This window comes from Geospiza fortis, unplaced genomic scaffold (genome assembly GCF_000277835.1).
Source record: "Geospiza fortis unplaced genomic scaffold, GeoFor_1.0 scaffold173, whole genome shotgun sequence".
NCBI lineage: Eukaryota > Metazoa > Chordata > Aves > Passeriformes > Thraupidae > Geospiza > Geospiza fortis.
This window is the reverse complement of record NW_005054334.1, coordinates 1,063,610-1,080,711: the sequence shown is the minus strand read 5'-3', so window position 1 is coordinate 1,080,711 and position 17,102 is coordinate 1,063,610. Positions and strand designations below refer to the sequence as shown.

Here is a 17,102-nt window from a genome sequence, read left to right as displayed (position 1 = left end):
TGTTCCATTTTTGAAAGCTTTTCTGCAACAGGATGTGGCTAAATCTTTCTATGTGCTCTATGTGTAAGCTGGCAGTTACACAAAACAATCTAAACAGAGTAAAGCAGGTTAGCAACAAGCTTGTTCTCTGTTCCTGAGTGAAGATGGCTCCCACCCTCCCATGGTTGAAAGCAGATACATAAAACCACTTGTTTGTTCTTTGCAAAGAAACACCAAATACCATTGCATGTGCTTCCTTCAGCTGGCTCCACAGAGTCTGGCATCACCCTCCTTTAACACAGAGTGATGCAGCTGGAAAGCTCTTCTGGAGAAGGCACCTTTGGATTGTCACCCATCAATGCACGCTTAGCAAAGCAGGGCTGCAATCCCCAGCTGTGGTCTCAAAGCATCTCCAAAAGACAAAGTGAGGGTAAAAACATAAAGAAAGTCGCTCACTTGCTCATCCTTTTCATACAGTCATGGTCTTTTTTCCACAAATTAATCCACCCTTCCTGCAAATGTCCAGCCCTAAGGAACAAGACTCGTACAGGTTTCCATGATGCACCAAACAAATGTTTGCCAATACACTAAAGGCCATGGTTAAAGATATGAGTGAAGTGAAGTTGTCCACCATGTTCTTGTTACCTGCTTGTTCAGTTTTGCTTTCCTAAATCAATGAGCTTTTGTAGAGGTTTAAGTATATCAATAGAACTTCTACTGTTTTGGTCATCCCTCATTTCACTTTTTTTAAATTAAGATACAGAGGTTTTCCCATAACTGAATACAGATCTGTGAAAAGCCATCTTCTCAGAAAAACCGTAGCTCATAGGTCTCAACTGCTCATTTGTTTCCAAGTGAGACTCAAGTCTAACACCCAACCAGCTGTCCCACCCACATGTCCATTGCCTCACACTCATACAAGTCTCCCCTAGAGTCAAAAACTCCCCCAGAGACATCCTTTTCCTTCAGAGTTTATGTCCAGTCAGGAGACCTACACTCCTCAAAGAAAGTCTGGAGTGGGTTAATGTGAAATACCAGGGAACTGAAGGCTAGAGGTGACAGACAACCAGCTCTCATGTTGATTTCCTGGAACTGGTTTGTATTTCCTGACCACCCAAAATACTCTGTTTTCATCCATCCCAACATGGGAAACAGCAGTTGCAATGTTTGAATGAAGTAATAGTTCTTAAGAGATTGAATATTTTTCTGAAGCATCCTAAAAGCAAAGAGCATTAGCAAGAGCCACTTGGGCAAAGGTCTAGCTGCCTCTCTGGTGCCAGGATGACCAGGGCTGGTGCATGAGGAAGGAGAATGGGATGGATTTGGTCTGGGTTGGCTTCTCTGGGAAGCTTCTCTCTTTGAATCACAGAAGCCTTGCTCTGTCTTCAGCTGTGTCTGTGGGGGGTTTAACTATGCTATTCATAATAAACATTGTGCTATTCAGGTGCAGAGATGACTTCTGCTCACAAGGTATTCATGTTCTTTTTGCTCTTGTCTCTTTTTCACTGGATTTTGATAATCAAGGTCAAAGTTGAGAACCAGCACGACTTCCGGGACATGGCCAGCATAGTAGCCATGGCAAAAACCTATGCCACCACCGAGCCATTCATTGACTCCAAATACGACATACGAATCCAGAAAATTGGCAGCAACTACAAGGCTTACATGTGAGTGCATGGCTATGCCAGAGCGAGACGGGGAGGAGGCAGTGCTATGGATATGATTGAGTCGGTGTCTGCTCTGGGCAGGAGTGGGTAGCTGACTTTATTTCCTTGAAGAATAACCCTGCTGTTCTCCCCCCACCTCTGAACCCAAATCCCTCATCTACCAATCATCTTCTCTATTAGTCACTGTCAGGTCATTGTTTCTGGAATGTAAATCTCTGTCTCTTTCTGGGATTCAGTTAGTTCCCATTATAATGACTGTGCTCGGCCATCACCTCTCCATCCTGTTATTGAAGGGCTCATCTTTTCCAGCAAAGTCCTCCAGCTTCAAGTACCCTCTAGTGGGAGCTGAACCCACCCACTTTCCACCTGGAGAAAAAAAACAAAAAAGATTGAACTAGCTGCATTCCTGGAGCCCTACAGTGTCCAGGCCATAGCAGCACCCCATCTTTCAGCCCACAGCAGCACCCTATGCTCTCCCCAGCTGCAGATCACAGCACCACATCACACAAGGGGCACAGAGCACCGGGTATGAACGGCCTCAGCTGGGGCAGCACACAGAGTTTCTGTGGGCATTTTGCATGTGTGCTCCTTCACCCATACAAAGGAGGGAGAGGAGGCAAAACATTTCTGTGGGTGCCCCAAAGCTCCTCCCTGCCCTGTGGTGCAGTGAGGGAGGTGGCATGACAGCAATCTTCAACACTGGTATGGTTAAAAGTCTTAAAAAGCGTTCAGCCAAACTTCAGTAGTCACCATTCTCAATTAGAGATGTAACCACATGAGTCAGTAAGACACCTGTTTCTTCTTACTACAAACCAGTAAATGAAAAAAGCCACACAGCACAGCTTCTCCAGAAACTCCTTATCAAATCACAGAATTCTGGACAAGTAGTCAGCTCCAACAGTACATTCTTCAGTTCACCAGATAAATTGCATGTTACCTAACACCCAAAACACTGTGACTTTTGGGTCCATGTCTGCAAACCTCTAGGCCATAGTTCTGCTGAAACATAGTTAAACAAGATAATCAAATGTACACAATCACATATTTTTCAGCTATAACTGCCTAAAATTCCTAGTTGGATTCCTAGCACAGAGATGTTTAAGAAAACTAGATAATGACTGAGTTACATTCTTCATGGGAAGGAAGGACATGGGGGACACTTGCCTACTTCATGTGATCTCAATGAAAGAAAATTTATTTGTAATTGAATCAGGTCAACAATAGCACAGTTGCCTAATACTACATTAACATCTCAGAGAGTCTGACTCAAATTGGCCAAAGGAAAGGAGGTTTAAAATATCAATTAAAATTCCCTATTCCTGCCAACACACCCAGCCTTGGCTCCAGAGCCTGCTCCCCAACTGCCTCTAACTGAAACAAAGGCCAAGTTAGCCTGACCATACTCTCTCTTCACTTATTATTCACAATCACCATGCACTCATCCAGAACAGGGATCAGAAATAACACCAGATGATTGAGGAAAGAAAGGAGTCACGCTAAGACCTAATCCCACTTGGGAGTATAGCTGCACAAACAATTGTTTGCTAAAGAAGAAATGTTTTAATGTGAAAACTGTCACGAACAGAGAACACCTTAATGAGAAATAAAGCTCATTAGCAAAGAAAGCAAACAGCAAGATTCACCCAGTGACTTGCTAACCCAGGAGGTTGAGTTAGATTGAGAGAGCCATTTATGGATGTGAGCTTGGGAGAGTGGTATAGTCAGTCCCACCAGGGACTGTTCCTTCCGCTCCAGCATTAGACAAAATAGGTTATTTCTGTGGTATAAGTCCCTACTATGTCCAAGGACAGAGGTAAAAGCACCCAAAATATCAGAGCTCTCACTGGTGTCCCAAATAGGAGACTCAAAACCATTAGTCATGCTAGCAAATCTCAGCCTTAAAGGCAATTCCAGCATCTGCAGTAACGTCATACTAAGTGTCTTGCTTTGATCTATGAGCCATGGAATCTATTCAGTAATTTTATACCTTCACTCACACATATAGACTTTAAAACCCCCTTTTCTATTGAGAGAAGACTGCACTGAAATTCTCCAGAATATGTTTACTTTGCACCAAGCATCTGCCAGAGGGAGGATGCTGCAGGGTGAGTCATGCATTCCTCCCTGCCCCAGATGTTCAATGCACTTCCTTCCAGCCTGTGGCCCAAGGCTTCAGTTCAGTTTCCCATTGGCTTCAGTGCAGTGACTCCAGATTTACACTGCTAACAAACTCCTACTCTGTCCATGCCTTGAGCCACACTGAAAACAACAGATAAGCAGCACATGATACATGCCTAAGATTCCACCAAGTGTATTTGATTGCCATTGTAATACTGGTAAAGAGAAAACATGAAAACAGTCATGTTACAGGAGAAATTGGGACAGAAATTATGCTTCCATACTCACCCCAACTGGAGGCAAACAGCAGGATCATTTCCAGCTTAGACACATGAAATGTTGTTCACTTTGAATTAAGCCAGCAGCTACTGACTTTCGGACATGGGCTATTCTTGCCATCAGCTCTTACTAAGAGGGTAATACCCTTCCTTTGTAGTTTCATGACTGGGGTTTTTGACTTGTCACCTCCAAAGCAGTTCAATGTGCGCATCAACTGTGTCTAAACTAGAGCTATTTATAGACTGAGATAGCACACCAAGACCTCTTGATCTGCTCATTTATCCACTTCTCGTAAACAATGCTGAAGGTGTTGTGGTCACAAATCTGTTTGAGCAACTGATCTCTAAAAGTCTGGGGTCCTTCTCGTTGAGATACTGACTGTACACTGTGTGGCCCCCTGATGTTTAGGATTGTTGGAAGCCTTTCAATTGTCTTAAGTCTCCTTCTTCACTTCATATAATACAAAAAAGAAAATCAAAAAGAAGCTGTATGAGGAACAGCTGGGGTCACTTGGTCACTTGCAGAACAGGAGACGGAGAGGAGGCCTCATCATAGTCTACAAGTTCCTCATAAGGGAAAGAGGAGGGGCAGGCACTGATCTCTCCTCTCTGGTGACCAGTGACAGGAGCCAGGGGAATGCCCTAAAGTTGTGTCAGGTGAGGTTTAGGTTGGACATTAGGAAAAGGTTTTTCACCAGGGAGTGGTTGGGCACTGAAACAGCCCCCCAGAGAAGCAGTCACAGCACCAAGCCTGACAGAGTTCAATAAGCTTTTGGTCAATGCTCTCAGGCACATGGTGTGACTCTTGGGGATGGTGCTGTGCAGGGCCAGGAGTTGGGCTCAATGATCCTTTTGAGCCCCTTCCAACTGAGAATATGCAGTGATTCTATGATTCTCTAAGTCTGGGGGCACAGTTGACGCCTGAACTGCTCAGACTTGCTTGGAAGAGAGTGATCTTGACAGAGGCTGTGGTGTAGGGTTTGGTGTCTGATCCAGTGGGCTTCAAATAAAACCCTTCAGTTTCAAAACAGAAGGTTCCCTAACAGGAAAGTTAGGAATACAGCAGAGAGATATATTTTAAATCTTATGCTGAAAATTGGCTCACGCTGGATAGGCATAAACAAGTCCAAAAATCAGCCCAATGGCTTGAGCAGAGTTCTTATTTTGGGAGCTTTCTCATGTCAAATTTCCTTGTAAAACTGTCAGACTGTGGTTTAATTTTCTTAGGGACAACACAGCTGCTTACATTTGGTATGCCAGGTACATTTTCTAAACCCCAGTGTCAAATCATCTTGCCACTAATGAGACTCCAGGAGTTCCCACCAGTACTAATGGGATTTTGGATGCCCTCTGCATCCACTGCAGGGCAATTTTCTGTTAAAAATAAATGTTAGCAAAGAGTGGTTCTTCTCATTGCAGAACTGAAAAACATAATCCTAAGAATCCCATATTAAAAGAGAAAGAAGGGCTGAAGACTAAGCACTGACCTTACAGGCCATCAAAGGGCTAATGACAGTCCAAGCTTGAGGAGGAATCCAATCTGTTGCTTAGAAGTAGGGCAGCAGAATGGATGCTGGGTGAAGGCAACAGGCCCAAAAGTCAACTATATGAAAACACAATTATTCATCACAGTAATCATGCTCCTTCAGCCCCCGCAGTCCTGTCCATTAAACATGGTCACAAAGACAATTTCAATTTCACAGCAATTAAACATGCCAGTTTGGGGGACAACTGAGAAGAGCACTCTAGGGTGTCTCTTTCAAGAGTAAAGGGGAGCCTTAGGTAGTCGGCTATAATGATTCAAGTTTGTAGTCTAGCAGGACATTAGTATTACCACTGCTGTACATAGTTTTGCAAATTCAGTGTCTTTTGTACATGTTGCTGAAAATGTGAGAGAACTGGCAGCAGGGGCTCCCACAACCTCATATTGAAGTGTTGGATCACACCTCATACTCCCCTCATAAATCTCTTTCAGCATGGAGAGGCTTCTTGGATGTATCCTGTCAGCTTGTTGACTTGTCCTGGCTTGTGCACTATGGAAGGGTTATCTGGAGTGTTGTCAGAGCAGGCTGTCCAATGTCTGCCTTGGGCCTAAGGTCAAGAAAAGGAAAATTTTCACCCCTGACAGTGATGGTGAAACCCGGAATTTTCTAGCAACAGTACCTTTTCCGGAAAATAACTATCAGTTGCAGCTAATGAAACTCCAAAGATTTTGAAATAAGGAGTTCTCCAAGTCTGAAGACAGTGAGCCACGATGAAAAGTCAATGAAAAGTCAGTGATAAGACAGTATGATAATATATTCTATGACATCAGTACCACTGAAATCAAATTGAAGTGGACACAGAGGTACAATTGAAATCAAATTTAGGTAGGCCCAGAATGTCAGAACTGATACTTTGTGAAGCTACTCAGTAAATATTTGCCTGGAGAGCTTCTGTTCCATGGATGGAGGATGCTACTCATTGCAGAACATAAGGGTGATTGTCCTAGAGATCTTTCACACACATTTCAGCTCTGCTAGGTCTAATGTATAAAGAAAGAAAGCACTCACAGAGCCTGATGTGTGCTCAAGATTCCTTGGAGGTTTCTCTGCCTAAAATCCTCAGTCAGTTTTTCATGAGTCTGAACAACATATGCTGTATGGAGTGTTGTTCAGGAAGGATTTGGAAAGGCTTCTGGGAGGAAGAACCTCACCTCATCCCCTCCTGTACAAGCACAGAGTCAAGAATGAGCACTACAGTATGCAGGAGGATGGGTCAGGAGTCTATTTTCATGTTCAGGTTATGTTTTTGGTTTGTTTTCCTAGGAGGACTTCCATCTCTGGAAACTGGAAGGCAAATACAGGTTCTGCGATGCTAGAACAGATTGCAATGACAGAGAGGTAAGGAAGAGTTTCAAGACAGTATTAGCTATTCTTGGGTTAGAAGGGAGGAATTGTATTTCCGACTTGGGTCAATTGAGAGAACTGGTAAGTGAGGTCTCCTGGGAGGCTGGATAAAGACTTTAAAAGACCAAGTGTTTTCTTAAAAAAATACTAAGGACACAAAGGCAAACTGTCCTGTTTTGAAGAACAGACTGAAAGTACAGCTAGAAACCAACATTGCTAAATCATTAGATCTTTAGTGAATGCAACCACAGGAAACAAGACCAGCATGCTAGGTCAAGCACACCAGTACAAACATGTAGGGATAAAATCAGAAAGGTCAAAGCACAAAACACAAAGTAACATGAGGTTATTCTAAGTATATTACTAACGAGAGGCAGAAAAAGAGTTTTTCTTCTGCTTAACAGGAAAAAAAACTGTCAACTGAAGTGCTGAAAGCACTCTTTTGCTATAGGCTCACAAAAGTGGTCACTGTCTGAGTTAAGGTCTTCTCACTGCTGAACAGAGCAGAAAGAATTCCCTCATGCATCTTACAGACTAAAATTTGCAAATGCTACTTCCATGTATTCAAATCACTGTGATATTTGCTAATACTGCAACTGCCTAACACTGTGGACTCATGGTAACATGCTTTGCTGTAACTCCTATCCTGCAGAACTAACACTTGTTCTCATCACTTTTCTCCATCTCATCTAAGTAGATTATTCATAGATTTATAGAATCCATAGATTACATGTAGGCATTCATCCTTAGTGAGTTTAAGATTTTTTGAGATTGTACCTCCAGCTTGTCAGGTTCATGATTAATTCTGACTCTGTCCAGTTTTGGGCACCACAATTGAAGAGAAATAGCTGGAGAAAGTCCAAAGGACAATAAAAGGAACATTCAGAGAAAACCTAATGAGCTGTTGAGAAAAACATGCAACAATTCTATGTAGTTCTATGTAGTTTTCCACCTTTTTCAGTTAGCAGACCACTGATATTTTTCCAGTAGAGTGGTAGACTATCCTGCCTGCACTGCAGATGTTCACTCTCCTTCATTAAATGTTACAGACCTGGAAGAAGTTGCCCACAAGCTGAACACCTCTTCATCCTAAAGATGAAAAAAATGAAAGAGTATAGAGTCTTTAAATATATGACATAGGCATTTCTCATTACTTACAAGTATAATACTGTAAGAAGTAAATTATAGCTCAAAAGGTTCCTTTGAACATTTCCTATATTTTCCTAAAGTAAGGATAGCATAGCACAGAAATTGTTGCTCTGAAGGGGATGGCAAATCTCTGTCCTCTTTCAGACCAGATAAAAGAAATGTCTCCTCTTGGGAACACAAGAGTTGTGCAGGCAGCCATCTAAGGTCCCTTCTGCACCTTTAGTTCTGTGAAACAGGGAAGCCAAGCCCCAAATCAGATGCTGAAGGTGACTCTGCAAGACTCTAATAGTACTGTGGGAAGTGGACATGGTGATGCATCCTGGCTGTTTATAACACGGCTGAAGCTAGACACATGAAGGAGAGACATTACCGTATTGCAGTGTTGTAGGACTAAAACCCAGATTCCTGCCAGCCTGCAACACTGCATTTTGAAGGTTTGTTTTGTTAATTGTACCATAAATAACCACTCCAGTCTTATTCAGCCATAAATGCAACCAAGCCTGTTGAAATCTGTGAGTTGCCAGCGCATTAATCAAGGCAAGAATGTGCTCAAATGCTCTGATGAGTAGGAGCAACCTGAAGTACCTACTGTACTGAACAGAAGTACAAAGGATTTAAATGTTCAGGTAATGCAGAAATGACAGTAAATCCTCTGAAAATGCAACACCTGGTGCCTGTGCATAAATATGATCCTCTTCCTTATTACTCCTATTACACCCCAGCAGCCCCGATGCTCCCAGTGCTCACCTCTGGCCAACAAACATTGAAGATGTGCAGCCATCAGAGTCTCTGTCATGACCAACAATTCCCTGGCTGCTGTGCCCAGACACAAAGAGATGTTCCTCAGGAAGAGAGGTGGTTCCCACAATGGTGCCCCTGGATGCTGGGCCACAGCAGTGCATGAGGGCTGCTCTCTGTGCCTCCTGCCTGACTCATGCAGTCCATAATTCTCCTTCTCCTTATGCTACTGATGCCTCCTCATACACTGTCTTCCTTGGGGGTCCAGGATGAACACACTTGGTCTCCTCATTAGGGATAAAAGAGCACCAGTAGTCATATAAGTCATAATTTTTCTTCTTCCCAGAGACATTGTGTTCACACAAGTTCATCATTATATTGTCAAGATATGGGGACTCTGGCTGGCTTCAAGGACATAAATTTGTTCTTTAGCCAGAACAGCTCTTTCCCCAGTCCCTGTAGGGTCTGCAAAATGTCAGTGTTTTCATGAGACTGTGGCCTTCCCTCCTCTCTCTGCATCATGTCATAGTCCTGCTTACAGATCTGCTGTTCTGAGATTATTATTTTTATTTAAATGGCCGGGACCACGGCACAGCTGCACAGGAAATAAAACCAAGCTGCCTCATTCCCTCCTCATTTGCACAATGGGGGGATGTGGTCCCCCCATAATATGCCTCTTGTCATTCTCTCTCCTCCTCTGACTCCAGGATAGCTAAGGGACCACCAGCTCACATCCCCATCCTGGGGTGGATAGGGAAAAGTGCTGCAGCCTGAAGGTCTCCCTCCAACAAATAGTGCCTGGTCCATGTAATGAGACTGCCTGACTAGGAACAGCACCCAAGGGATAGAAGGAAGCAGAAGACTGTAAAAGGATAAAATTGAAAGTAAATTGTAAAATGCAGGAGCTACTGCATTACAGATCAGAGAGGGGATGGCTACTCCTTGCTAAATTCAACACTCACTTTCTGATCCTATTCCAGTCCTAATGTCCAGGACATCTTATCAGGAGAAAGCTGCCTGCATAATGAAGGGCTTTCAGGCAAAGCCAATACAAACGCTGAGGGGCCAACACTACTGGAAGATTAAATGAGCTAAATATTTATAGCTTGGCTGAATGACAACCAACTGGAGATCTGATGTAAATACCAAGGAGGGAAAGAAATATTTTAAGGTGGCTTTGAGGGCAGGATTGAATCAATCTGAAATGAAGGGAAACTTTAGGCAAGATTCTTTTTTTTTTACTCCATCTCCTGCAAGTGGGAGTCAAGAGAGGGAGTCAAGGACCCAGCAAAACACATGAAGGACAGCTTGTACTAAGGGCTCCCAAATCACTTTGTGTTCCTATGGACAGCAGGGTGGGTGGCTGGTTTTGGTGGACTACCCAAGGACAGCTAATCCTAGGCTATGCTCTTATGGTTTCTGCAGATACCGACTCTGGGCAGATGCCTGTTCAGAAATGTTTGGAGGTCTGGATATCTGTGCTGTCAAAGCTGTCCACAGCAAAGATGGAAAAGACTATATCATTGAGGTGAGACCATGGGCAACCTGAATGTGAGTCTCCTTTGGGAAGTGTATCTGCAAGCCTTGGAGTTCACATGCACCAACCTGCACCAACCCTGCGCACTCTGCAGTCTCTGCTCCTCTGTGCCCACCTGCATCCTCAGGCCATGGGCCGCTGATATGTTAGGAACTGATTCAAAGCCCCAGTCAAACTAGCTGACACACAGCAAAGTGTCAGGGTTGAAGTGCCTTCCTTTCTCAGTGTGGACCATGAAAGGAAAGGGAGAGTGCTTGGCCACCTCAGCTTTCCAGCAGATGAGTCAGTTCATTAAAAATCTCCGTTTCTCTCTGAACGAACCTTTCTTTGATCACTTTTAAGAGGACTTATAAACAAAAATCCAAGTTGCACCTTATTTAAAAGAGGAAAATAAATGGTGAGAGTGTAGCAAAAGGGTCACAAGCAACAGGAGCATCTTGATAGAGCAAAAAAAGAAAGGTGTATTTTCTAAAATCTTTTACGTAGACAGCAGTCACTACAGTAAGAGGCCATCAAGACAAAGCACCACAAAGTTACTCTGAGTAATGTGTACTACAAATTTTGTATTCAGGGCTGGACAGACTGTGGCTCTGAGAGCTAAAGCTCAATGTGCTCCTTCCCAGGCCAGGAGGCAGATATGGAGGTGGGGTAAATGGCACACTCAATCATCCTAACAGGGCAGAGAAGGAAAAGCTGGCCAGGAAAATCAAAGTGGGAAACTGAAGAGATGCCCTGGAGGAGACACATTCCAGCAAGTAAGCAAGTGCCTCTATCAGTATGTGACTTGAGGAGACACAACATCTGACCTGCTGTAAACTCCACCAACACAGGCCAGCTGAGGAAGACAGCAGAGCCAGGCTATTGGCTTCATGCAGGGGTGCTGACACACTGCAAAGCTATGTGTGGGAGAGCAGTCCCACCCGCTGAGGGCTGGGATGCTGATGAGAACCACATGAGCCCTCCAGTGACTGTTCATTCCTGCATTATGCATCTGCTCTCCCCAGGGAGGGGAGCAGTGACCTGTCAAAGGCCATGTGATAGAAGCGTGCTGCCAGCAACCAAACGCTGGCAAGCCTCTGTCTCTTCCTGAATTGATGGGGCCAGGGCTAATGGGTCTGCTCCCGTGTGCAATTCATCAGCACCCAGAGGAGCATCCCCTAGAGCAGACTGTTTCCCTGCTGTCCACTTTTAAATCTCTATGCCCCTGCAGCTGGGAAAGAAAGAGCAAGAAAGCAGCCTTGCTAGAGACAGCTGTAAGGACATTTGGATTGTGTCCACACATGGTTAGACATGATACGTGGTTTTCATATCCCTACATATATTCTTGCACATAAGCCTATGTACGTGCACACACTGCTAGTTCTGGGCTTAAAGATTATATGGCTCTGTCTGGGTATGCCTCTGGGTTTTCACATCTGCCACTGTGTGTGACTGACTGGTGAAAAGCACATCTGTACTCTAATAGCCATCATCAGCTCGTACATAGAGAAATGCATGCTCATGCTCCTCTCTCTGTGACCAAGGTAAGCAGCAACACATCCAATACAACACAAATCAGAAGAAACACAATATAGTTTCAGATGGGTCATGCTGAATTATCACAGTGGAGAACCTGCTTGAGCAGGCCTGACATACCAATATCTAGCAGGCATTTAGATGCCGGGCTGATGGATGTTGTTGGGAAAGGAGTGCAATATAAGGAGCAGAACAAAGCCAAACCTTTTTATGCAGATCTGAGGGAGATGTTCACAAGTAATTAATTGCCTCCAGCCAGCTTCCTGGGGTACTTTTATTGGTCTGAAACTGATCACTTGTTTTGCTTTCTTCTTTTGAAAGTGGGAGAAAAAAGTTATTTGACAGTGACAGTTGCATTTTCTTGGTAAGAAGGAACAGTGTGCTGTGAGACTTTACAAGAAAGCTTGCCTAATTGGGCTGAACAAACAAGGAATTTGCACAATGCAGTTGCAGGCAGTAATTAATTTCACAAAGTAGTTCTTCAGGAAAGATTCACAGAAGTAGTGATGGGCAGTTCTATGAACTGAGATTTATCACAGTGGTTTGTTCCAAAATAAATTAGATTAAGACAGATGAGTTATCAGCAGCACAAGAGTAATCTTGCACACATGGTATATGCTCTTACTAGAACTTCACCTTCTTTTCTTTTCCCATGACAAACAGCAGAATCTGTTATGTTTCTGCCTTCAGAGCATTAGCACACTTATCTACCATTTTCATGGCTCATATTGAAACAGATTGTGAATTTAGAAGTTAAAGCTGGTAATTCTTTTTTCCTCTGCTTTAATGAACTTTATCAGCAACATGTATGGTTTAGTAATCTTCCCTCTCTTTTTTTTTTTTTTTTTTTTGTAATCTAGCCCATTTCTACATCTCTGCTAAGATAAAAAATATGAAGCAAGCAGAGGGCAAGAAAAATGGTCCATGTGGTTTATTCTTCCTCCTGGAAGAATAAGATAAGCCCTGACTGCTAATCTATTTTATTAGACATGTTCCTTGCTGCCCTGCAAGGAGGCCTGCTCATCCCTTCAGCAGTGCCTATAATTTGTTTTGATATGTCAAATCATCATTTTCCTTCCTTCCTTCCTTCCTTCCTTCCTTCCTTCCTTCCTTCCCTGCTTCCTTCCTTCCTTCCTTCCTCAAAATCGCCTAACACTCCTCTTTTGCACATCAGAGTGTAAAAACACAAGCCCAGGCTTCAGCAACATACAGGCACACAGGGAGAAACAGGATGATCTTTTTGTGAGTCTCTTTGCCTGGGCACATTTTCTTCACCTCTCATTCACCTTATCATGCAGCAGCAGCTGCACCAGGGGCAGCCTCTGACCTTGGGCAGCTACAAAGGCTGGGTCCATATGTGCTGACATCTTCTTGCCTTGACCAGCTGCTCTGTGATCGCCCAGGAAGGAATAGTGCGATCTGTCTGTAATTCACATATTCCTTTCAGCCAGTTGATTTATTCAGTATTAGCATTTGTATCTGCCCAGTTCCAGACCAATTCACCCTTCCTGGAGGACAGGCAAGGTGACATCTCGTGATTCTTTTCAGTTCAGTGGCAACCAGCTGATGTCAGAAATCACTGCCATTTTCAAAGGCCTTCCCTTGTGCATCTGATTGTTTGCTGTTTCCCAAATCTCACATTCCCCTGCCAGATACTACACATCAGGGCAGCAGATAGCCTCATCCCTGGTGCGTCTTCACTGGTTCAGGTGGAACTTGCTCCAGGGCTCGCTCCCCCTGCAGCCTTTGGTTTATAAAGCACCATCTTTCTCTTCTGCCACTGCAGCCACAGAAATAGGAAAAAGCAATCCTTGAGATAGGGAAATCAGCTCTGGGATTCTCAGCACAGGGAAAAAAAATGGACCTTTTGGAGCAGATTCAGAGGAGGGTCACAAAGATGTGCTGGAGCATTTCTCCTATGAAGACAGCTCCCAAAACAGCTGTGGTTGTTCAGCCTGGAGAAAAGAAGGATCAGGGCAGATCTCCTAGCACCTTCCAGTATGTAAAGGGGGCCCATAAGAAAAGGACAAACCTTTTAGCAAGGTTGCAACAGGACAAATTATAATGATTTTAAACTAAAAGAGGCTACATTCAGAGTATATATAAGGAAGAAAATGTTAACTGGGCAGATAGTGGTGGATGCCCCATCTGTAGAGACATTCAAGGTCAGGCTGGATGGGGCTCGAGAAGAATCTGATCTAGTTGAAGATGTCTTAGCTCATAGCAAGGGTATTCGACTGGATGGCCTTTAAAGTTTTCTTCCAGCCCAAACCATTCTACGAGTCTATGACGGGCGGGGTTCGGGGCGTTTTGAGCAGAGCCGTGTCTCGGTGACTCCCGGGGAGCCGGGAGCACGGCTCGCCTGACGCTAGGCAGGGTGAGGGCATCATCCAGTGGTCACACGGCATCATCTAGCGGCCACACGGGCCCTCGCACCGCGCCGCGCGGGGACGCGGGAGACCGCTTCTCTCTCGGGAACCGTAATTGCCACATTTCCTTTTAAGACAGGAGTGGAAAGAAGGGAAACCTGCGCAGGGACCTGCTGGAGGGCCCCCAGGAGCCCCTGGCTAGTGAGACCCAGGTGGGAATTGGCCATCCCCTGATACTGTTAGGAAGCATCACATTCCTCAATGGAAGAACAGTTAAGTGGATAGTGGAAGGAAAAGCCACCTTGCGTATTTAGCCAAACGCTGACATATAATTTTCTAACCTTCTCCTTTTGCCCCCTGGGCCAAGTAGGCCATGGATATAAACATCAATCCCCTTTCCATGTGTACCTTAGTTAAAACTTTCTAGGTAGCTTTCCTAGTGTTCATAGAAGACATCTGTAGAAATTAAACAAAACCATTATGCTGCAAGAGCAGAATACAAACTCAGTGAACTCACCTCACTGATTTCCTCTACTTTAAATCTAAAAAAAGAGGGTACAAAATTTTCCATTTCCCTCCAAGAGTGTACTCTTGTGGCCCTGCCAGGGTGGAGTACACTTCCGATTGTTATCTGAGCGTGAGTCAGTGCCTTTCTTGAGAAATTCAACCTTCGACTTTGCATTTCCAGGGATTTTAATGTTTGCTTTAAAAATAAAAGCAAAATAAAATAAACTCTTCCAACCCTGATATTTTGGTACCATTATATTTACTCCAGCAGAATCTTAACTTCATCAGAGTACATTCTTCCTGTGGGATTTAGTGAATGTTTGCAAAACACTTGATTTATGATGAACTGTTGAAAATCAATGTTCAGGGCTGCTATGCAGCTGAGGGTCTGCTGTGCTTTCAGTATTATTGTTGTAAGGCCATTTCTTACCTTAAAGACCCTTTGACAATTTTCCTTCCCCCATCCCCACAGTCTTGCTTCCCAGTTTTCCCCAGTAGATTTGTAGAACTTGCTTGGGCAGCAGTTGTATCACAGCATTATCAAGAAGACAAGCAGAGACCAAGTTTGTTTTCCTGCACTTGGTGCCGGTTTGGTGACATCCTATTCATTACACATTTGTGGTGTTTATTTTCCCTCTCAGGGTGCAGTGCTTTGTGTTTATTAATCCCAAATGTTTCCTGGTTTCCTCCAGTCCCTGTTGCTCTCATCTCCTCAGACTTCAGTACGTGTTGTTTCTCTTCTCCTGTGGCCATTTAAATTGCAATGTCACCCCTAAGTACTGTGGGACAATGCCAGACCTTATCCATCAGAGGCATCTCGTTGGGACATGTGAAGGAGAAAATTTGTATTAAGTTGATTTAGAAAGCTTCCAGCCACCATAAGTCTTGGCTTGGCTCCCAAGTTGTGAAGGGAAGGAAGATGGAGAGTTGGGGGAAGCACATTTCTAAAAAACCGTAAGCAAAATCCCACACCTGGAAAAGTCAAGCATGTTTCAGCATGAGGAGAGTGGTGACTGTAGATACTGACAAGGATGTGCAGACACAAAACAGATTCATGTAAGAGGTGAGTCGAAACAGGCATCTGCCAGCAGGAAACCACCTTACTAACTGTTGTTTTTGCCTCCTGTGGCAGGTGATGGACAGCTCAATGCCCCTGATTGGGGAGCACATAGAAGAGGACAGACAACTTATAGCTGATCTGGTTGTTTCCAGAATGACTCAGCTTGTCGCCACTGCTGGATCTACACCGTCACCGCTGAGGCCTTGGGTATGAGTGAACCTTGTGAGCAAGCTATTTCCCTGACCTTCTTTCTTTCTGTCTCCTTGCTGAGTGTGTCAGGCAGTCAGACATCTCAGAGAGTTGAACAGTCCCATGTGGGAGTGTATTGGACAGACTCATGTGGGAGTGTATTGGACAGACTGACTCCTGCTCTTCCAAAGGAGATTCTCACAGGCTCTTTGAAGTGGGTGCCCCTAAGGAGCACATCTCTCTCCCTTACTCTCCTTCCAGATAAATATGACATCACACCAGTAGCATGTCCATGCATCAGACATTCTGACTTGCTAAACTCACTGATTCACACTGAAGACGAGCATTTTTAGAGGTACTTCTAATACCTAGAATTTTCTACAAATCTATAACCCACAACCCAGTTTCATCTCTGTCTAACACCATCCCTCAGGATAGGTTTCATTCCAGTTTTTGCATCCCTGTTCTGCTTTCAAGAACAGAAAGTGGGAATCTCCAGCAAGACTTGTTCCATTCCTTACTGAAGTTTCTTCTTCAGAGATGTCCTTTGCCACCTTCATCAGGGGGAGGCTTTACTAAAGCTGAACTCATATGAGAACCTGTTACTTTTGCATTTAAACTGGCCCCTTATTTCTTCTTGTGTACATCCATTTTGGGTATCAAATGCATCTAATTTTACTACCACATTTCCCAGAGGCAGTTAAATATAAATGAAACACCCCAGAACAGAACCTGAGTATCCAGGTGTACTTGCTACACCTCTTTCAGTATCTAACAGAGAGCCAAGTGTGAAGGTTTGAGGACAACAAATCTGTACAACAGAAGAGACAAGAGAGTAAAAAGTTGAGGGACAAACCTGATTGCAATACACTGGTACAATTTTCATTTCCACTTGAGACAATAAAATGGGAGAAGGCACTTTATGGTGCTTTGCCTTTGTCATATGACAGTCCACTCCGGCTAAATCAGGACCCAGCATGAAGGGTATTCGGGGTAGCTACAAGATTTAGCTAGAGTGAAGGAATAAACATTTAATAGACACTGAAAATGTTTTGAAGCAGGGAAAGTGATGCAGAAGAGAGCATTTACAAAGTGGAATCAAGAACTA

At 44.0% G+C, this 17,102-nt stretch overlaps 1 protein-coding gene across 4 annotated transcripts in view; it reads left to right on the top strand.

Moving 5' to 3' along the window:
* The window catches only part of SYN3 (synapsin III), a 189,562-nt gene that overhangs the window by 159,697 nt on the left and 12,763 nt on the right, over positions 1 to 17,102 (top strand). For all 4 annotated transcript variants that reach the window (XM_005421799.2, XM_031057698.1, XM_031057697.1 and 1 more), the window contains 4 exons: positions 1,504 to 1,646; positions 6,850 to 6,924; positions 10,243 to 10,345; positions 15,878 to 16,012. In XM_005421799.2, coding sequence (XP_005421856.1) covers positions 1,504 to 1,646; positions 6,850 to 6,924; positions 10,243 to 10,345; positions 15,878 to 16,012 — 456 coding nt within the window. The remainder of the gene's footprint in view (positions 1 to 1,503; positions 1,647 to 6,849; positions 6,925 to 10,242; positions 10,346 to 15,877; positions 16,013 to 17,102) is intronic.